At 37.0% G+C, this 23,219-nt stretch overlaps 1 protein-coding gene across 1 annotated transcript; it reads left to right on the top strand.

Annotated features, from left to right (window-relative positions):
• Positions 1-189: 189 nt before the first annotated feature.
• Positions 190-16,094, top strand: ARL5B (ARF like GTPase 5B). Its single transcript, XM_084283093.1, has 6 exons — positions 190-306; positions 7,359-7,419; positions 8,702-8,849; positions 11,683-11,766; positions 12,974-13,125; positions 14,170-16,094. Exons 1-6 carry the CDS (start codon positions 261-263, stop codon positions 14,216-14,218), a joined length of 540 nt encoding a protein of 179 aa, XP_084139219.1. The 5' UTR covers positions 190-260; the 3' UTR covers positions 14,219-16,094.
• The last annotated feature ends 7,125 nt before the right edge of the window (positions 16,095-23,219 follow it).

Here is a 23,219-nt window from a genome sequence, read left to right as displayed (position 1 = left end):
CGCCGGTGCCGCAGGAAGTCCCGCCCCTGCGGCCGCCGCGGATTGGCTGGAACCCCTCCGGGCGGCGGCGGAGGCGCGGCTGTTGCCATGGCAACCGGGAGCAAGAAACCGCGGCCTCCCCCGCCCCGTCTGTTCGCTCCCGTGAGCGGTGACGCACGCGGCGCCGTGACGTGGCAGCCGTTAGGGGCGGGGTTAACGCTCGCTCCCCGCCCGCTCCGCCCCGGGGCCGCTGCGGGCCGAGCCGAGCCCCGGGGCCAGGCATGGGCCTCGTCTTCGCTAAGCTCTGGAGCCTCTTCGGGAACCAAGGTGGGCGCGGGGCGCTCCGGGCTGGGTTGGGCTGGGCTGGGTTTCTCTCAGCGCGGGGCTCCCCGGCAGCTCAGCTCGCCCCTTCCCCGCCGCTCCGTCCCGGGCGGCCTCGGGGCCTGTGAGGGGGGGGCTCGAGCGGTGCTGGAGGCGGTGTGGGGACCCCAGAAAGCCGCCTCTGAGCCCAACGGAGCGACGGGTCCTTCCCGGTGCGCCCCGCGGAAAGGGCTCGTGCCGAGCTCGGCGGCTGCGGCTGCCACTAGCTCGGTTACCATAAATTAAAATACGCTCCTTCATACCCGCTTATTGTATTGTAATTAATCTCGTTCCCCCAGCCTCCGTTGGTTAGGGGATGGAGTGCTCGAGCAGCTCCTCGTGTGTGCTGTTTTTCCTTGAGGCCCGGCCAGGGCGGTGGAGGTATTGTTCTCCTCAGGCTGCCAGTGCCGGCTCCGTGCCCACTCTCCATCTGTTGCCTCCCGCAGCGGGGTTACTGCGGCTTTGTGGCTCGATCTCAGCACGATTTCACAAGTTGTGGGAGCAGAGCACACCCGGTGCCCCTTTAATGGCCTTGTCACCAGGAGTGAACTTCTTGGAGTCTGTAAATAGCAGAGCCGTGTCTCCGTGTCGTGCTTAGTACCATCCGACCCTCTCATACCATTTTCTCACCCCGTGGGAGTGAGGAGTAAGAGCCAAACTGTTTATCTTCCCCTCCACTCACACGCTGTGTCCTCGCATCGTTCGTGAAGCCTTCTATCAAAGTGTTCAGAATGATTACTTTCCATCTATTTGATGATTCTTGTTTTTCTCAAGTGAAAAAAAAACATTTGAAAGGATTCAGGGTCCCCCTTACTCTCCAGAAATCTGTGAAATACTTCTTCGGTGTTTATTAAACATTGCAGTCTGCTGCTCCCTTCCTTCCCTCAAGGACTCCACCAAGATGTGGTGGAGTTCTCTGTGTGCAGAGATCTGATTAGAACATAACTTCTGGTGGCTTTTATTGCTGGTGTGTACTGTCCCCTATGATGGCAACATTTATTTTCAGGAAGGGAGTAAGAGTTACAGTTTCATTGTTTTGGTTTCTTTCTTTGTTAGTATGTGACATCACTGAGTTATGTCGATTCCGTTTTGTTAGTGGGGGAAAAGTCTTTTTTACTGTATATTTATTTCTAAAAGTTATTTTTAATGTGTTCAAAATACTAACTGTTAGTATGACGTTATTGTGGATGAGGCAGTACCATGAAATGCTTACTATTCACCTTTTATCCCAATGGGAGGGTTCATGGGGTGAGTTTTAATCATTTTTGTTTTGTTCTCCCCATTGTGGCAACTGCAGAGAGTAAAGTGAGTTTCTTTTCATGGCCAAGATTGAAATTCCACCGTAGAAAACCTCTCTTCAACAATAAATTTGTGGCCAATCTACTAGGATCCTCTAAATGCACGGTTATTTTTCCCATAATGATGATGTTAATTATAAAGGCAGTAATTACTGATTTGTTTTTGTTGTTCTTCTAGTTATGTTAAATCTAGACTTTTTTGGGGGAGATGAGTTTGCAGAATGATTCATGGACTGACCCATGAGACTCCTAGTTGAGTGGACTGGTGTGGTTAAAATCATTGTGTTTGCAAATGAGAGGGAATATTTCAAATATAAAACAGACCCAGATGTGTGTGGAGCATGTCATCAATCAGTTCATCACAGCTAGCACGATTTGTGCTGATAGTCTGAGGTGCTTGATACTAGCAAAATGAAAGATCCAACAAAGTGAAGACTTAGAAAGTGCCATGTGGCTTCCATCGAGGAGAGCGTGGCAGAGGAATTGTGCCAAAGTGCTAGAAGATACAGCTCAGGAAGTCATGGCCATTTCGCTCTGGTATTAATTACACAGTGCGGTTTTACTTTATGTAAAGGTTAATAGCAGCTGAGTTGAAAATGCCAAATTTGAAAGGCATTTAATCAATAGTATCTAGACAGCTAAATACATTAAGGAAATATCAGCTGGTGAGCTAATGCTGTTAACTTACAGGAAAGAGGTAGTCAAGTAGCTTTCTCAAAAACTTGCATCTTAAGATACTAACATCTTAAAATAAGCCCCAGGCATTTTTGTGCCTCTGGTTTAAGCACAGTTAAAGTAAATGCGTGATGTACAGAAAGTTGATTTCATTCGGAATGATTTCTGCAAAGCGAAAAAAGACTCATAACGGAGACACTTCATATCCTACTAAAGCAGTGAACATCACTATTAATTTACATGTCTTCCACTTCTCTGGCAATTTGTTTCTCTTACCATTCTTTCCAATAATAAGGATGAGGTACTGGAGAAAAGGCGGAGAGACTTGATCTAACATGTTCCTATAGGCATCCAGTGATACTCTAATCTCTTCTACTGACCTCTTCTGGCAGCATTTTTCTCTTTGTATTTAACTGGTTTAGCCCTTTGTTGAGGTAGCATCTGAGTGTTTGTTTCTGCCAGGGAGCTGAACCTGTCTGTTCTGTTCCAACTCGCCACACTTGCAATAGAGACTGTACCAGGTGGTTCACCCTATTTTGTTTGTGGTTTGGTTTGGCAAATCTGTACTGGCCCGTGATGGAAAAAAAAATAGTTAAAATGGTGCTAAGTGACAACGGCCAATGATGGAAAGTTTTAGATAGGGAAAGCTTTCTTGCTTTCTCCTACTCCCCTTGCAGAATGTGCTTTCACTTCTATCACAGTGCATCAGCTACTCACCAAAACCAGTATGTAGGATTTTGGAACAAGACAAGGTGCAGTGCAGATAAGCTTATGGAATTCGAGTGATGCCTGTGCTGATCTGTGTCTGGATGACTACGAAAGAGGAAATCTAAGAGTGTCTGCCCTTAGAACAGTCTGTCAGGGAACATGTATTGTGCTGTTGTGTTTAGTAGGGTTTGTTTCCAGACTTTTTGGCAGTAGCCTTTGGACAGTGGCTTTTTTATTATTATTGTTTGTTTGGTGGTAGTAGGAATGATCAAAAGTGGTCCAGGGCCTTATTTAATCTTTTTTTATTTTTAATGTTTTCCTGTGTTCATGCCTTTACAGTACAAACTGAAAATGGACGATTAAACATTTCTGAGCTTTTCAGCTCTCAATATGTTGGCTCTTAATCGAGGAGTAATTGAACGATGCAAACTGATGTGTAGGTATTTCTCTTATAAGAGAAACAATTGGTGTAAAAATAGATTGTTATCTTTGTTCTAGGTGACTTACTGATGGCTTCCTGATTCTTTTTCCGTGTTTTTAAAATTGTCAAAAAACATTGCCTGAGTATTGTTTTCACCTAAAATATTGTTGCCTACAGCCAATTCAAATCTAGTTATAAATTATTGTAAGTTCAAGTTGGACTTTTATTTTTAAACTCATTTTTAAAAGATATACTTTTAAAAATTAGACTTTAAGTCTTTCTTAAGCTATGATTAAGAAAGCAAATAACACAGTCTGCTAAGCAACATGTGGAGATATGAATAAATGGTGGAGCAACTAACTTAATGCCTGTGTCAGGACATATCTGGATAAAACTTGCTTGACTTATTCATCATTATTTGTGTAACTCTTAATGGAGGTACAAGGAAAAGAGAAGTGAGTATAGCGACCTCGATAAAGGCAACTTTTGACTCTTGCAGTACCTTATTCCTTGTGTGCATGTGTGAGTGCAGTTTTTAAGAAGTTCACATCTGTATTTTAGTTGTTTCAAATGATAGCTGCTCATAATCTTCTAGGTTGCTCTGAATAAATGCTATAGATTAAAAAATAAATAAATAAATAGAAAATGCTGCTATAAGAAAAATAATGGTTGGCTCTAAATCAAGGTGGTAGAACTTCTGTAACTCCATGGGTTACTTCATTTAGGCTTGCTGGCAGTCCCCGGACCATACAGTTAGGCTAGCAGAGATCATTATCTGGAAATCCATCTGGGGTTTGATTCCGGTTACTAATGAAGTTTATAGCCAATTTTTCATTCTTGTTAGTAAGTCTGTAAATACAAGATCTATTGTAAATACAAGAGAACTGCTTGAATACAAGATTCAAAGGCAGCTTTTCACTTAGTGTGCATAATGCATTCTTATGCTGAAAATTTCTGGTAAAATTCTGTTCCTCCTGCCTTCTCTTTAGCAAACTTCCATCTGCCTTCTGTTTTGAAGCCTCTAAGATGTTTTTTTCTTAGCAACTGGACAGTGCTGTTTGGTGCCTGATAATGATCAGTACTCTTTCCCTCACTGATTTCTTCCAAATACAGAATCTTGCCCATCACTAAAGTATTTAGCCTTTTGTTTTTCTTTGTGGTTTTATTTTTTTTCAAGTTAGAGGAAGAGGCAAAAACACTAACAGAATCTTCAGTTTCAGATCCTTTTACAAAACCCTTATGTAGGGGAATATATAAGAATAAGTGAAGAGAAGAGCATATTATGTCTGTCTTCTGACATCTGCAAGATCATAACTTTCCTGTTATGTTGTAATATTGAACTGTCAGCATTTTTTTTTTTAACAATACCACTTAGATACATTTTTTAACAACTGCCCAAGAAAGGTTAATAATAACGGAATTCTTTGGATTCTTTCAAGTAGCCTGTCTTTTTCTTTTTTTTTTTTTAATGTTTGCTTTCTTCTTCTAATTTCTACTGCATTTTTTTCCTCTTTCTACCTGACTTATAAAGACTCTGCTCTTCTACTGTGGCAACTATCTTAGGGATTTTCTTCTTCCATTGCCAAGACCATAGTGAACTGGGAAGATATTCAGGAGTACAGCCCAAACTGATACCAATACCAGCCAGTATAAGAAACTTGGGTTAGTCTCGAAGTACAAAACACAAAGAGCATAAATCGGAGCCTGTGATTTACCCCATAATCATCCTTCCTCTTAAATGAAGCATCTGCCTTCAACTTGTTGCTCTTGTAAACAAGTACTTGTTAAAGCTTTGTTTTGTCTTAGTATAACAATTTTTAAGGTCATGTGTTTATCTGTTAATGTATGCGTACAAGTAAAAGTTGTTATCTAACCAAACTAGACAGAAATTCAACTTCTCTGTTTGTAAGTGAAGAGATTTTTGTTAGCATAGATGACAGTTCTGAAAGCAATGAGTTGTTCCAATTTTAATAAAAGGTGGAGACAGCTATTTGCATAAGATATTGATGCTTTAATCTCATTAATTTTATCCTCACCTCATTAATTAATACTTGTATGACTTCCTTGTATGTGGATGTTGAGTTACTGTATAAAATGCTATTTGACTACAGAGCTAAGCTGTGCGTGTCATCATGCTCCCCCCCCCAGCCATCCCTTTCCCAATTAGAGTTGAATCATTTGCATATTGGTGGCTTTTAAAAAATCATCTGATTGGGGAAAAATACTTTTTATTTTTTTCTTTCTTTCAGTAGGCTGGTACCATTTAATCATTCCTAAGCGAGGCTCTGGATTCTGATGTGAATGTGGGAAAGAGCAGATGTAATGTTACTAAATTTTTGTTTTGTTTTCGTTTTCTGGTTGGTTGGTTTCTTTTCCTTCTTGAAAGTAATGCAAACAGAGTGTTGCGAAATTAGTCATATTCCAGACAATAGTTGAAAAATATGGTTGTTTTGAAAACAACAGATGGGTATTTCTGTGTTTAAACTTTGAAAGCCCTTTTAACTGTACTGAATTTGGAGAAGAAAAGGAGAGTCTAGCTATGTGGAATGTTTTATTAACGTTGAAAGCAGAGAGGATTTCATACTACTTATATATCAAGGAAGATTATTAATCAGTTGTGCTGCTTTTTCTGGTTGTATTGCTGGACTTAAGGCTAGGGTAAGGTATTTCCTTAGGATACGTTGGCAGGATGTAACAGTACAGAAATCAATACGGGGAAGTATGTTTCAACGTGTGTTAGGGTCATGTCTCTTAACAAAACTTCTAAAAGTCCAAAGGAATTTACTAAAATCCCTTTCAGTATGAAAAACCGGAATATACATTAATAGATCTACATCTTAACAAATTCCTTATTCTTCCTTAGACTAATCACTTGTGGATAAAAAAAACTACCACCTTGATATTTGATAGACCTTTTAGTAATTTGTGGTAAGTCTTGTAGATTTGAAAATGGTGTTTTAGAGGAAATCTCTGAGCTGTTAAGCAAGTTTTATTTTGGAATAAGTGCTTTTAGAATTTTAAATATGACCCCTTGTGAGTGAGCCTGTTTACAAGCTTTTTGTGTGAGTTTTGCTTCTGGTATCTATTTGTAGCTTCTCTCTGCTCTCAAGTGATTTGCATCTTTTGTCAGTAGGCAAATTGGTATCTTCTGACTTCTGGCATGTATCAAAAAAAAAACATGTTGTAATTGACTGGGCTGTTGTATTTGAAATTCTAAAAAGGATTAGATACAGAGAAATGGATAAGTTCTGGAGTTAGTTTGTTTGTTACCCCAATGCTTGGAAAAATAACATTGCAGCATTTGGGAGATAGCTGTTATATAAGCAGAACTTTTCAGCTCAGAACTTGAGTGTTGGAATTTGTGATCTATTGGAAATAGAGCTTCCTCTTTGTACCACAAAAATGATGGTGGTGTGGTCCCTTAACTAATGGTTATTGTTTAGCCTTGTGTTTTAGGCTAATGTTTTCTGCACACTTTGGATTTGCTTTGCATCATTGAGAAACAGACTCATATTCTGTAGAAAACTAGCTCTTTATTCTCAATAACTGGTGGTTTGCTAAGATTTGGCTTTGATGTACTGTAAATTTTATTTTGGATGTTTGCTCATCTTCGTAAGAGAAGATACTGATACGAGTTAAATTATTTTCCTCGTATTTTTCATTCTTTCCTTTTTTTAATGGAGTCATGCTAGTAATTCTTCCTTTATGAAGACTTCCAATACTGACTTGTCCTTAAACTGTAGTCTTAAGAGAAGATGAAGCTTTGTCGATTTTTTTTTTCCCTAAAAGCCATCACAATGTATTTAGACAAAAAAGCCGTTACTTTCTTAAGTAAGAAAAAGTGATTAACCAGAATTGTAATTATTGCTGTTTCTGCTAGTTTATTCTTGTCTTTTTTTTTTTTTCTGTGTATGCAGAGCACAAAGTAATCATAGTGGGACTTGATAATGCTGGAAAGACTACAATTCTTTACCAGTTGTAAGTATACAAATTACTCTGTTTTTTTTTTGTTTTACTAGTTGTCATTGATTTAATAATTGAAAATTCAGGTTTGGAACCTGGCAGAAAGTCTAGGGGTGCGGTAGGTTGCAGTTTGTATGTGAATGGTGTTAGTTCTTCTAAACATACCTAGATTTAGTATTGAAATGCTAAGTGGAAGAACTGAAATATTTTAAAACTGAATTGTAAATCAATTGAATAACAAAATTTCACATACAAGCACATGTAAAATTCATGCACATGTAAAGTATCAAAGCCTATTTTTATTGGTAAACTTTGAAAAAATAATTTGACTGAGAACGGCAGAGAAGAAAGTGATTTTTATGTTAATGGGAGTTCTAGCCACTGTGCAAAATCCATAAATGTTTCCAAAGGTTTTCTTGTTCCAGTGGCTGAAATCTGTGATGGAAGTTTTCCTCAGAATAGTATTTCAACTTGCCTAGGTCCAACCATAAACTTTTTAAATAGCATCATTGCAATGTATCATATCACCCTCAAATCTTGCAAGCGTTGCAGGAGTGTCTATGATAAATACAAGAATATTGACAGGTACATAGTTAACGTTGTAATTATGGAGAAGGAGGAGTGCATAATGAAATGACTATCTATATATTTAGATATGAAAGTAGCAAAGGTTATTTTCCCAAAAAACACTTTAAACTCTTTGTCAATATTTAACGGTAGCTGAAAATTTCTCAGTTCTAAGTAAACAAGCAGTCCTTCAGAATTTATTTAGTTATCAAATTGCTAAGTTGAATGCTCTTCTAAAATTATATCCTGGTTTGCATTTTGCATGGTTAATTGCTCTCCTTATTTGTGATCTTCAGAAAGGTGACTTCTCATTTTGAAATTAGAGCATTTTAAGAACCTAATTTATCTAAAAAGTTATTTGAAAAATGTCTTATTAAAAAAGATGACACTGTTAAAATGCATATGCTTATACTTAGTTATAAACGTTTTATATGCTTATTTTGTATTGTTGATCTCTACAATCTGCTACAAAAACAAGTACATTTGAATTTTGTCAACCACTAAATTCATATTAGTGAAAAAAAGGTTAGTTTAAATAACAGCTCTTAAATATTTTATTTCCATAGAAATTCATATGTATAGATTGTTGGGAAGTGACTTTTTTTTTTTAAGTTTTCATCAGAGCTAGAAATATTTAGTTTTTTCTGCAACAAATTTGTTGTGATTGAGCTGTGACAAGCCTTGTGAATTTTATTGGCTGGTCTTCATGATGTTATATTGTTTCCTTTAGCTTAATGAATGAAGTGGTTCATACTTCTCCAACCATAGGAAGCAATGTAGAAGAAATAGTGGTGAAAAACACCCATTTCTTAATGTGGGATATTGGAGGACAAGAATCGTTACGGTCATCGTGGAATACCTATTATTCAAACACAGAGGTATGAGAAGCTACTTTTAAGTATGCAAATTTAATAAGCTTAAAATTATTTTTTTTTAAGAGAAACATTGGTAGATTTTTATCAAGTTTGTAGTTGTATTGTTTAAGTCTAATATGTTTGGTATGCAGCCAATTTCCTGGTAATATTTTAAGTATTTTTCATGTTTACTTTAATGTTGTTTGATCTGTGGTATAAACTGTGGAGTTAGACTTCTGTCATAGGCAATCGAAAAATTAAGGAAAAAAAAAACACAAAAAAATAAATTGAGTTATTGCATATTTTTTGAGTGGATTTTAAAGCAAATTTTTCCATGTACTTGTCAAGTTCAGTGAGGGTATGCAATGGTTAACCTGGCTTCTGTACATCCAGGCTGAAGTGGTTCTGAAGTAATGATAACTAAAGATAAAGAGCAAAATTTTATCTAGGCAGCAGTATTTAAAGTTCGTCAGCTTGTGGCTTTTATCCAAAGGATAAAGGAAAACCTAACTGCAGTACTCATGAGGTATTGATAAAGCTGCTATTGCTTGAAAGGATGGAGTAGAATTCATCAACTGCTGTTTCTTTGCCAAAAGGTTATGAACACAACATGCACTTATATAGTAAGGCTACAGAAATTTTACCATGATGTAAAGGGTTTTAAACTTTTTTTTTTTTACCATTTCTACTAACAAAATAGAGATGCTTTGTAGATGTTATGTAAACCTTACGTGAAAATAAGTGTAGTGTTTTTTTTTGCTGTATCCCCCTCTTTGAGAGAGGAGAGGTTAGAGTGATCCAATCCAGATGTTCAGAAACTTTTCGTGTATTAAAAGCCTGGTGATAACATCTCAATCTTCAGCTTTAGTATTTTAAGCTAGCTTTTAATTTTATCTGGAAAAGTATGGGTACATGTCATACAAATACGCAAGAGGGCGAAGAACATCTGTGAGTAATATCTGGCAGATAAGTTTTTGACATTTGTTCATTGAATATTCTTTGATTTTTGGAATTTGAGTAGACCTGTGTCTTAGTTCCTTTTTTGATCCTTTTGGAGATGCTCTCCATTATGTTCTGCATAGTAAGCGTGTGAAATCCAACACTTTCTAGTGTTTGGAAAGAATTTATCAGCTTTGTCAGCTGGAAACAGCTGAAGAAAAGGGTCTGTTTGGTATGCTAATCCTAGCATCCCTGTTATGAATAATTGCTATACTGTTCCTCCTCATCTGCTAGACATCTCAAAGCCACAGCAGCATTAAATTGACTTAGTATTTCATAGTTTGTGGTCATTTTCAATGGGCAATGAATCTTCTTATTTTTTTTTAAGGCACAGTGATTTGGAGCATATGTTGGAGAATTGTAACGGTGACTTCTAGTCCTCCTTTTTTGTTACCGACTCACGTGCAGCTTTTATGTGTCTTTTCTCTCTTATTCAGCAATTGAAGCAATCTAAAGGAAATCTTTGGAATGGTGGAAAAAATTGTAGAGCATACCTATTATTTAGTTTCAACTTAACTTGATTGATTCTGCAATTCTATTTTAAGAGAGAGCCCAGGATTTGCAGGGAGCTCTCATGGATAAGTTATTCGCGGGGAGAAAAGCAAAAGGAAAGACAGTAGAAGAGAAAAAGGGATGGCAAAATATTCCCAGTGGAGAGCTGGGAAGGGAAGCAATAGAGACTCTCAGATGAATGTCATCTCCTGTGTTTCCTCTCCAGTGCAGCATGTGTTCCCTGTAATTCTTTTATTACAGTAGCTGTATAATTTTTATAAGATTCCCTCTTGATCTCCTTACTGGTTGCTGCAACCTGTGAGGCTATTTGAGCAGCTCAGCGTGTACTCTGGTCAGGGCAAGTGCTGAACACTGATCAGTTGTTACAGTTCGTGTATGCACACTATTGCATAATGCTTACAAGCTGTTTAAGTGTATCTAACTTACTATGTAACACTATTTTTTTTTTCCTCTTCTAGTGTAAGTATATAAGTATATAGCCTTTTAGTATAAGGCTGTGAATTAAAATACACCAAAAAAAAAAAAAAGGAAAGAAACTGGGGTTAAAAGAGTCATTTTCACACTAGTGACAATTGCCTCCCATGGCAAATTTGATGTGCCAGACCTAGCAGTGTTAAAGGATTCACAAGTGCCTGACCATGAGAATAATGCCACTTGGAAGAACATTAAGGGTCAAATCAGTGCCATAGCTGTCTCCAAATGCCTAGGTAGAAGGGTGCAAAGTTGTGAGAGGCCAACTTTGCATTACAGAGGTTAAGGTGTTGCACTGTAATGCTAAGCCCTCCAGGTACATAGCTTTCTGAGGTCTGATGTAGGACTTTGAAATAAGTTCTCTTAAGCCTTGTGAGGGTGGTGATGGTAGATTGTTAAAAGTCTTTTTTGGTTTTTTAAATATGGAGTTTCGATTTCAGTTTTGTTTTCCTGAGTACAGGAGCAGTAGTAGACGTAGCTGTTTTCATTGATAACTTTGTAGCAATTTTGTAATCCATGTTTTAAGTGTGATCCATGATCTGCAGGTACTTTTGGTACCTACATCACTGTTTTGTGTATGATGTGGGGGCTGAAAATCAAGCCTGGTGATTTAAGTGTGGTACATAAAAGTAGAGCTTAATAGCAGTGCTGAAATGTATAAGCAATATATGTTTTTTTTAAAAAAAACTATAATCTATATATAGGATTCCTGGGGCACTGACAAAAGGCTGTAACAATAAACTTCTCTATTTTTTTAATGTGCTCTGAAAGTGTGTGTCTTGCATACAAAGACGTGGTAGTGATCACTTGAAAATGTACTTTCTATAACTTACGCTTTGTACTTTACATATTATACTATTGTTTTTTTCCCTAGTTCATCATTCTGGTTGTTGACAGCATTGACAGAGAGCGACTTTCTATTACAAAAGAGGAACTTTATAGAATGCTGGCTCATGAGGTAAAGTAGGGGGTTGGGATAATTGTTTCCCTTTGTTGTGATCAGTCAAATAGCACTACATGCTTCCTATATTTACAGAAGTTACACTGTCACAGAAAAGTTGAGCTTAAATGTGCATGCATGTTGACTGTTTTGAAACCATATGAATTATAAATGAACAGTGAAAGCTATCACGAAGCACTCTAGTAATAGTAGGGCTTGCTTGATTGTAATAAAAAATTTGAGTGATTTACAATGTTTCAAATGAATGTGTTTTTACTTTAAAGTTCATTAATCTGGTTTGGATTTGGTAGTAAGGAGCAAACATATTACCTAAAAAGAAGGAAATGAGACTTCTTGCGGTGAAATTTTTTTTTGTAATTAGTTTCCAGTCTTATAAGATCAGAAGATTGTGAACTATTATCTCTTGAAAACAATCAGTAGGCCTCAAATGTAATAAGTACTACTTGTGAGTTTTCATCTTTGGATCCTAAAGGTTTATTGTTTTTCTCTTAATGGAGAAATTGTCTCCAAATTTAATATACAATTTAAATACGTTAAACACTTTAATTAAATCTGCCAGCTGCCTGCATTTTGGATTTGTTTTCCCTCTTCTACTCCTAAAACCATGCAGCCCAGTTTGTTTCATTGCATTGTGGAATCCTAATTTCCATACAGAAACAAAACAACTTTTTATTAGCTTCTGTTTTTCCTGAAGCTGCTGCGGCATTATTAGAGCTCCCTTTTTGGAACAGCAGTAAAGTTTTTTTTTTTAATTGTTACCGTTTTAATTACTACAGAAATTGCTTAATGAAGTGGAAAGTAATTTCAAGGGAATGATATCTAGCAGGGTTTTCCATTTGAGTAGCATCTAATACATTTTCTTGAATGTTTATCCAGTAATAAATCCACTGTCTGGATGGTTTAGAGCTCTGTGAAGTGATGTTAACAAGACTTTCTTTAGTTAACATAACGAACATATGGACAAAACCAAAAGGGTAGTAGTATAATACATTATAATTTGATTCCCTGTGGTGAACACTTCTAAATAAATTGGTCTCTTCAGTATTAATGTAATTGTTTTTTAATGCCGTAAGGCTGTTAAAACTACCTGTTACTGTGTAATTGCATACAAGCTAATCTACTTTTTTTTGAGACATTCAGTTAACGCAATAGCCTGTTAGTTCTATATAATAACTTTTTTATGAATACTTTGAACTACTTCTAGGATTTACGGAAAGCTGCAGTTCTCATCTTTGCAAACAAGCAGGACATGAAAGGCTGCATGACAGCTGCTGAGATATCTACATACCTCACCCTTAGCTCCATAAAGGATCACCCATGGCACATTCAGTCCTGTTGTGCTTTGACAGGAGAAGGGTAAATGTTTACTGTTTAAGTACAATAATATATGGTAAATGAAAACACGCATTTTTCATTGTCTTTTAAAGCAGTATTCTAGTATTTTTTTACCAGTATTCCAGTGTTTTTCTAGTGTTTTTCATTTTTTTCAGCTGTGCTATATATACAGCCTTTACAATAATATAACATTTTTGTGGCATCACCAATTATTTCACGAACATCAGTTCAGAAACGTTAGTCGTCCTAGGCTGCTTCTTTTTTTTTTTTTTTTTCCATAAGAAACCTTGAATAATTAGAACTCCTAAAACTCATTGAGACCAACTTATCCAAACAAACAAAGGAAAACACAATAAATGACTAAGAGTAAAATCACTGAGTGATCCTCTTCAGGATGAACTGAGAATAATCTAAGGAGATTAGCACCATGACAGGAAAGCTGGCCTTCTTGGGTAAATCATAATTTACTTTAAAAAGGTGAAGTTAAAGGTGGTGTAGACTAGGTAATTGAATCCCTAGCAAATCAAAGGGAATCCTGTCTTTTGAAATGGAAGGCCTTTAAATAGAGATGCAAAAGGAGTGAGCAAGCAAATTAGATCCCATGTGATCCTGTTGTTCATTATAGACATGCTTACAGGTTTTTTAATGGTATTGTGGAATTCATGATACACTGCCTTTTTTTTTTTTTTTTGATCCAATTCAGTCTGGGTAACTTGAGCTTTTGTCTTTTAGTCTTGGAGTGAAAAGATCTAGTGTTCAGTTAGGCAGTTTCTCATGATTTGGTTCTATGTACTTCTGAGTAAGCAAATTAAAAGTAGCATGTTCTAGATTTAGAACAAACATTGAAAAAGTGCCAAGCTTCGATAAAATAGCATGTTTGACCAGCTTCTTATGGCTAAAGCCTAAGTGGACTTAATTTAAAACACTGTGTATTCTGTTCATGTTTCATTACCCATTCCAGATGATTTTTAATTTTAAGCAAATGATTTTAGCTGTAAGAGAAGTAGAAAACACTTTTAAGATGTTGCAAGATCTAGTACTATATAATATCTCTTTATTTTTCAGATTATGCCAAGGCTTGGAGTGGATGACCTCCCGTATTGGAGTGAGATAGCTTTTTTCCAAAAGAAGAGACTTCTATTTATCCTGTGAACATGTACATTTTTCTGTACTTCTGGCTGCTGAGCCAGTGACCATGTTTAATTTATATCAGCCAATCTCCAAGCTGTACTTGAATCAAGTGCAGTTGAACTTGAAACACAAAGTATTTTCTTAACCTTTTTTTAATACACTAATCTTCAACTGGATGGACATATATGAATCTGTTTTTAAGCATTTAAATTCCTCTATGTATTCTAACTTTTTCAATGATAGCTTTATAAAATCTGTTTTGTCATTGTCAAAATTTCATACTTCCTCTTTCTAAAAAGTTTCTATAACTTACTAACATAATAAATCAACATAGTTTGTTTAATAATGAAAAAGTAGTGAGTAGTTTGACTGTACTCTGGCATAGTTTTTAGTCTCCAAGGATAACCATGGGGGACTAAAAAACATTCAGTTGGGCTTCCTGGAACATCGACAGAGTTGTAGCCAGCACTAGCTATGAATGCAAAAATTTAAATACTGAATGAGTTAGTTATAGTCAATAATTAAAGTAGCTTTTAACCTAGTATATAATTGAATTTCTGCCTTAAAAGAAATCTGTCCTTCTCATTTTGTCTAAGTAATTCTAGGTTATGACTCTTTCACCTGAAAACAGATCTCTGCACAGTGGTTAACATTCTTTTGTTATTAAGTGTTGGTTTATTCATTTAGACTTCAAATACCATTTTTAAAAATAAACCTCTTGGTAATTAAATTTGGAATCATGGCAGACAGTGTTATGCGTAATCTGTTAAAATTTTAAATGCTGTACATACATGAGCCTTCCTCACCTTTTATTGAGAGTGCTGTTTTCTAAATGAATGTAAAATCAAAAGGGAAGCCAGATTTATAAACAGAACAGAATCATGGTGCTGTATCTGTGGATTTGAGAATGAAGCTGAACTTGAGCTTATTTACATACTATCAAATCTAAATGTTTTTAGATTCCATTGCATGGAAAATATTTTGCCTTATATTTGTTTTTACTGTTATTTGCAGGATTAGAGACCTTCTGATTTTTGTGGTTTGAGTTACTCATTCACCTTAACTTTATGAACTGGAAGCAGAAAAAGTCGAGAACTTCCAGTTAAAAAAAAAAAAAAGTGGTAAAAGATTGGACCTAGTAACTTGTAATTCAATTTGAAGATGATGATAGATCTGGAAAGAGAATCTGAAACAACAGATTCTGTGTTAATTGATCATATTGGACACACAAAATGCAAATTGGGGGGGGGATCAATACTAGACATCCATTTCCAAGAGAAATCCAGCTAGCAATGAGATGTCTAACCTACATAAATGCTTAAAGTACACAAAAGCACCTTTCTGCGCTTCTATATGTGTGAACATGGGGCATGGTCACTAGGAAAAAATTCTAATTGACTACAGTCCTTTAATGACAAAATGTTTTTGATGAATTTTGTTTTAATAATTCAAGCACACTGAGTTTTTAATAAAATTTTAAGTTTTGTAAATTTTCAATATGATTCTGTTTTTATTTGAACAAAGCTTAATGAAATGTTAATGATGCCATCAAATATAAGTGTTTAAAAAGATTTTGAATACAAGTTGAATCAACGATTGGTTGCTACATATTACTGTTGGCTAGCAAAAGTCACATTTAAAGGAGAGACTACGTTGAGTGTCAAGTCAAAATGCTCAGAAAATATTACAAACCAAAACTAATACTTAAAAAGAGAATGCAAAACAAAGTTAAACTCTGATACTAAAGCTTATTGCTGTGATGTTCATGCTAACAACTGTTCTAATTTGTGAAAATAAGTTTTGTTTTGTTCCTTGGGAAGTAAATTATAAATGAAAAAATAAATGATACTGTGAATGAGGTTTCTTGTGTGGTGACAATTTCTGTTTGTAATTTAAATTTATTTTCAACTTTATGTAATTTAAGATGTGATCCTGAATATGTTTGTTTATATATATATATATATATATATATATATATATATCATCATCTGGATATACAGCCCTTGAACTGATAGAGCTTTTTTTTTTTTTTAAACAGAGGTTTTTATATTAGAATTAACAAAATATTTTAATACCTTATTGTCTCCTTTACAGAAAAACGATTCTTGACAAGAGCAATTATTTTGATGAGCTTACTAAATTTACTACAACAGTTTTCCATTTATGATATCCATTTGTTAATAGCACAGCTGGTGTGTTGTGGCTTTTGAAAAAGGCTTTGTGTGGAATCTTCAGGTTCATATTCTTCATCACCTTCAGAGCCTATTAGAGGAAAAGTGGTTCAATTGGGGTGCTTTAGAGCATTATAGCTTTTTTTACTGCCAAACGTTCCCCCCCCCCCCCAAAAAAAAAAAAAAAAAAAAATTCTTATTTCTGTGAAGAAGGCTAACAGTATTATTGGCTACGTTGTGGAAGGTATTGTATGTCTGCTCTGCTCAACAATGGTCAGGCTGTATCTGGAGAACTGTGTCCGCATCTGAGCCCCCTAGTACAAGAGAGAGATAGACATAGTGAAAAGAGCCAGGCAGAAGGTTACCAAAGGTCATCAAGGGACTAGAACACCTCTCTGCTGAGAGAGTTGGGTCTGGAGAAGAGGAAGCTCAGAGGAATCTTGTTAATGCGAAAAAATACCTGAAAGGAAGATGGAGCCAGGCACTTTTCAGGGGCACAGTGCCAGGACAAGAGGTAATGAGTGCAAACAAACATAGGAGGTTCTATCTAAATATAAGGAAGCATTTTTTTTTTATTTCTTTTTGCTGTGCAGGTGACCGGAGTGGCCCTGCTTGAGGAGGGAGCTTGGACCAGATGGCCTCCCTTGCTTTCTTACAGCCTCAACCACTGGTATTCTGTGATATTGAAAACACTTTAGCTCATCAACCAACACCTCCAGGGCCTTCTCATCAGGGCTGCTCTCAATCCATTCTCCACCCAGCCTGTATTTGAGATGGAGATTGCCCCAGCCCTGTTGCAGGACCTTGCACTTGGCCTTGTGGCCTCAGGAGGTTTGCACAGACCCCTGTCCAGGTCCCTCTGGATGCCATCCCTTCCCTCTTGCAGAAGGCTCAGGGGAATCTTGTAAATGTCTGAAGGGAGAGTACAAGGAAGATGGAGCCAGGCTCTCTTCAGTGATACAGTGCTAGGGCAAGAGCTAGCGAGTGCAAACAAACACACGAGGTTCTGCTGAAACATCAGATAGTGATTCTTTACTGTGAGGTGATGGAGCACTGGCACAGGTTGCTCAGGTGGTGGACTCTTCCCTCCTTGTAGATCCTCAGAAGCAACCTTTACTTGGTCCTGGGGCAAGCTGTTCTAGGTGGCCCTACTTGAGGAGGGTGTTGGACCTCGAGCAGTTTCTTCCAGCTTCAACTATTCTGTAATTCTCTGAAACACTGCATGATTTTTGTTTGTATGTATATGTAGATAGTAAATATATGATAGGATGTTTTGCACTTTGAAAATGCTCCGCGCTTAATGTACTATTGAGAAAGCTGTTAATCATCTTGTCAAAAATTACAAATGTAAGCAAACATTAGAAACATTCTCAGGATACTGTGAGCACTTTTTCCTGAATCCAATTTACTCAAAATACAGGATGTTGCAATACAGCAATTGATAAACATGTTATAGTTCATAAGATCATACCCGTTGTGCTAAAACTGTATTTCATTATGAGAGAAGTAGTTTTGATTTATCAGCTTCTATGAGCAAGCACCTTTGAGCAATATTCATCATGCTTGGTTGAGGTTAGAAGGATCAGCTTTTTTGAAAGTAGTCTTTCAAGAATTGGAAGTTTCTTTTACTTAAATTGAATTTACTTTATTTGAAATGTAATCACATTTTAAAATGACTGCCCTGATGTGTTCCCCCTTTGAGCCAGCTGTTTTTATTTAAATAGTTTATATGAGAAACTGACATCATCGACCTGGACTTGTGCAAAGCATTTGACAGTGTCCGCCATGATATCCTTGTCTCTAAATTGGAGAGACATGGATTTGATGGATGGACCACTCGGTGGGTAAGGAATTGGCTGGGTGGTTGCATTCAAAGTGTTACGGTCAATGTCTCAATGTCCCATTGGAGATCAGTAATGAATGGTGTTCCTCATGCTTTGGGACTGGGACTTGCACTGGTTAACATCTTTGTCAGTGACGTGGATGGTGGGATTGAGTGCACCCTCAGCAAGTTTGCCAATGACACCAAGCTGTGTGGTGGTGTTGACATGCAGGAGGGAAGGGATGGCATCCAGAGGGACCTGGACAGGCTTGAGAGGTGGGTCTGTGTGAACCTCCTGAGGTTCAACAAGGCCAAGTGCAAGGTCCTGCATCAGGGCTGGGGCAATCCTCAGCTCAAATACAGGCTGGGTGGAGAATGGATTGAGAGCAGCCTTGAGGAGAAGGCCCTGGGGGTGTTGGTTGATGAGAAGGTCAACATGAGCTAAAGTGTTTTCAATATCACAGAATACCAGTGGTTGAGGCTGCAAGAAAGCATGTGAGGCTGAAGATACAGACAAAAGCCTATGAGGTAAGTAAAAAAAAAAAAAAAATAATAAAAAAAAATAGTTCCATGTATACCAAGTAAGCTGCATTTTCATCATACCTACAGCTCTCTTGTCTCAACACCACCACCAATACCCCTTAAGTAAGTATCTTCTGTTTCTTTGTGTTCATGGTTATCCTCCAACACCAAGCAGTCTTCATTTTTTCAAGAGAAGTGATGTCATTGCGATCTCATCTGGGGACTTAAAAAGTTCCATAACTGGATATTCTTAAAAAAAAATAAAAAATTAAAAAAAATGGGACAGCAGTTTCTAGTACAGGGGCATAGATTTCCCAAAGTATAGCCCGCCTGACTGAACTAACACTCAGAATCCACGTCACAGCTTGTTTTGATACCTATGGGCGCTAGCAGTTTCTAGTTTTAATCTTTCCAATTTCTTCTGTATCAAATTTAAAAATTGCCATTAACTACTGAGATTCTTCTTCTGAAATGTGCACTGTTCAAGAAATAACAGTGATTTAAACAGATTTATATTATACTGCTCTAAATTGTTTGGCGCCATGGCTTTTACACAGTTTTACACAGTTTTTGTATGCAGTTGTGATCCCTGTCAAAGTTTTCGTCTCAGTCTTTTCCTACAAGTTGTTTATTTTTTTGCAATTTCTTGCCTATTTGGAGAAGCACTTCAATATTTCTAAACCAATATTTTTTTTATCTGTTTAAACACACTGCATACAGTAATAGGAAGAGAATTTGAGCAGAGATACTCAAAATATTTTTATCAAAATAAAAGTAATTGAAGAGTTCTTCTGTACATTTTTAGGGAAAACATTTAATCTTCCATCCTTACCCTGGGTTGGAATCGAGGCTTACATTTTTCCTAAATGTAGTCAGTTCACAAAACATCTTGGTTGGACACCTGCTTCCTTTTGTCCCAGGGGAAGCTCCAGCTTTGCTCCTGATGAGACTTTCACATCATTTCAGCCATGGGAAGTACGGGTCTTTGTTTGTTTTCATGAAGGGTGTTTGTTTTACTGTTGCCTTTCAAAGTAAGAGGAAAACAAATCGAAATGGAAAAGCAGGAAATAAACTTGTTTGGATTTTTGTGTGTGCACTTGACTGCTGAGTTTGCTCTTTTGTGTAGTCTGCCATGTGAAACAGACAAGCAGACTACAGCAAAGAGGGCAGATAATGATAAACATGATCATGATGCCTACACTAGCAATGAGAACCTGCATCTGGGAATGACCTTTAACTTATTTTATTTTTATTTGTAATTAACTTGATGATGTTATGATGTTGAAAATTTTTATATTTTGTTTCGGTTAAGAAAGGTGCACAGGCTGCATGGTGTGTGGAAGGGGGTCAGTGCTAAGTTTCTGCCCTGCCTGCCATGAGGCAGGAGCATGAGGTGCTGAAAAAGCATATTTGGAAAGCAGGTTCTGGCACTGAACTGAATTTTTATAATATCAAGTGTAGTACGAGTATTTTTTTTTTTCCTAACTTTCTCAGTTTCTGGGATCACAGATATCTTGATCCTTTCTTTTTACTCTCTCTACTGGGTGTTGATAATCACACACTGTTTATTGCAGCATAGATCTTGCTCCTGTTCTTCCATATGTGCACGGCATATCCTCTAGATGGCAGGAGAGGATCGCTTTAACCATGCCAGACCTGCAACACTCGTGTGCTTCAGTGTGGCCATAAGGGATTTTTAAAATACCTCATTAGAAAAGAGTGGTTGTGTGTATCAGCTAAATTGTGGGAACCGCGCTTAGATACAAAGGAGAAAGCACAGAGGAGAGGACAGCTGAATCCCTTCTGTTGCAAAGCTTTCTGTGAGTTCTGAAGAATTCTGAATCTCATTTCTATAACTTGAAAACATTTTGTCTCTCATCTATGGCTAAAATTATTTGCGCTATTGCAAATTATTACCTTTTATTGTAGCTACATCTGAGAATAAAGACAATTAAAAAATACTGTTATGAAGATGGTATTTCATTTTTATGATAATATCTGCCTGCTGTCCATGACATACCAAAATTCAAAAAAATAGTGTTATTTGCTCCTCTATGGCTCTCCCAATTTACACAACTACCCAGAAATTGCAAGGCAAATGTGGCATTCTACAATGTTTTAGATCTATAACATTTGAACCTTCAGTTCTACTTCTAAAATTATGAAGATACTTTGCTGTGTGTTTAACCATGATGATGATTTTATAGTTTTTCCTATAAACTGAATGCATATAAAGGCTAAAATGAAAGAACACAGCAGTTTTGTTGTCATTATTAATAATGAGCAGTGCTGAAAATAACAACGGTCCCAATGTGCAGTACCACCAACAGTCTTTCATTGCCCATCTCATTTCTGTTGCAGAAGAAGTAATGTATGTCTCCTGTGAATTGGCAGTAATTCTTGCTATTCTGTACTATTGGTTGTAATTGATTCAGTATTTATCAAAATATCTGAAATGAGAGAGGTAAGGAATGTGGATTTGTACCAAACGTTACAAGGTTCATGAAAATAAATGAAAGCATCTGAGACGCTTTGGTGCCTGCAAGAATTTTCTTTCTTTGAAATTCAGGTAAGGGTGAGAGGAGAGACTAGAGCAGAAGTGTAGTGCTGAAATACTGCTTCTGGCTGAAGAAAGGTTGGAATGGAGTGGGAAAGCACAGTATGGTGACATGTCATGCTATTAGTTCTCCAGTAGTTATGTAGTTATGGAAAGCTGTATGAATTTGCCTTAAATTTGACAATTCATAATAAGAAAAAAAATGCAGTCTTAAAACAAACAAACAAACAAACAAAACAGGATGACAACTTCTACCAAAGAGTGCCTTATTGATGACTTTGATGAAAACAGTGGAATTTTGCCAATCTGAATTTTACCTAAGGCATGGTTGCCAGTATGAATTATTATGTGCATTCACAACCATGTCCTTATGGTGGTGAAATTAGGATCTTTGACCTTGCTTCTTGTATAAAGCAGAATTTGAAATAAAAAAAAAAATTTTTTTTTTTTTTTAACCAACAGGGCACTTCAGACACAGAAAAATACTTTTTCCCTGACTAACCCAGAATAGGTAATAATATATTACATCTGCCTCTCTAGCATCCCCCTGTTTGGCACTTAGGGCTAGACAGCAAAATAACTCTCCTTCTGTCCCTGCTAAATCTTTCCTTCGTGACTTTGCAAAGCCCAGTGTCATCATATTTAATCATAGAACTGAATTCAATCCTCATCTGTGCAGCACATTTACAGAATTTAAAATCATTTCCTGTAAAATACTTTGAAATATGCACAAGAGGAAAACACAGTGTTATATAAAACTAAATGTGAATGCATAATTCCTCTTTTTATATTTCATGGCCTCATAATTTATGTATTTATACAGATGTTGTTTTCCAAACTACTTACATTATTACTATTGACAGGAGAATTGCCTAATACTTGGCACTTCAAGTGATGTCCACCACAAGAGTTACTGCTGGCCAATCTTCATTACAAGTGGAATTGACTTGTATGGTCTTAAAAGCTTAGCCTCCTTACTGGGAAAGAAATGAAGTGGTGAACAGTGTGGAGCACTTGGAGAATCAAGTCTAAAAAGACCATAATTTACTTAAGCTTTTCTCTAAGGATATTCTTTAATAAAGTAGTAAGCCAAAAAAAAAAACTTGAAACTCACGTTCTATGTGTTTTTGCAGCATGCCTTTCACAGCTAGTTGTGAAAGTGTTTCATGCATAAAAGTTCAGACAAATCTATAGGGGTGAGTGTAAGCAGTCATGACCTATCCCCCTCTGTGCTCTGAGTCTGTAGGAAGAGATATGACTCTGTTCACAAATCTGCTCAGATAAATGTACTAGCACAAGCACAGGATTGTATTAAAAACACACACACTTCAAGAACTGAACGTGCTTTCTGAGAAAGTTGAGATCTCCACACCTTGATTTCACCTGTATACCCCTTCTGTGGCTGGATTGTCCAGCCCTCAGAAGCTGTCTCCAAAGTCTATACAGAGACTCCTGTGCTGCACAGTGGTGCATGAAGTGCACTCTGCATCCACAAAGCTCTACCTCCAGAGATGGCTTTGGTTTCACTGCACTGTTTTCCAGAAAAGATCATGATTACCAGTGAAGACACTGACAGCTGAAATGGAAGGCGCAAAGAGATAAAATGGAGTGAAGTAAGAGCTAAAATTTTGAGATGTGATGTAACCACTGATCTTTTGGGATCAAAGACCAAAAGGATCCCGTTGGTCAGGAAAAAGTCTACTGAATTCTCTTAAAGAATCTCAGAAGACATGTTGCAAAAATAGAGGTGATAAAGCTGACAATTACTTCGATAAGTCTTGGTAACTTGCTAACACTGGTCAAAATCTTTTACAACAGTAAAAAAAATATAGCCATTTTCTTTGCAAACAAACGAACGAACAAACTCTGGCTTTGGGCCTCCTTTATTGTTCAAGATTGTGTCCTGTAAGAA

This window comes from Netta rufina (genome assembly GCF_964035555.1).
Source record: "Netta rufina genome assembly, chromosome: 2".
Lineage (NCBI taxonomy): Eukaryota > Metazoa > Chordata > Aves > Anseriformes > Anatidae > Netta > Netta rufina.
This window is presented reverse-complemented; position numbering and strand designations above follow the sequence as displayed.

Bases quoted from the DNA above. Each gene is read 5' to 3' on its own strand.
- ARL5B (XM_084283093.1), top strand. From the start codon at position 261: ATGGGCCTCGTCTTCGCTAAGCTCTGGAGCCTCTTCGGGAACCAAG. The intron at 7,420-8,701 runs GTAAGTATACAA...TGTTTCCTTTAG, and splicing joins ACTACAATTCTTTACCAGTT to CTTAATGAATGAAGTGGTTC. The intron at 8,850-11,682 runs GTATGAGAAGCT...TTTTTTCCCTAG, and splicing joins CCTATTATTCAAACACAGAG to TTCATCATTCTGGTTGTTGA.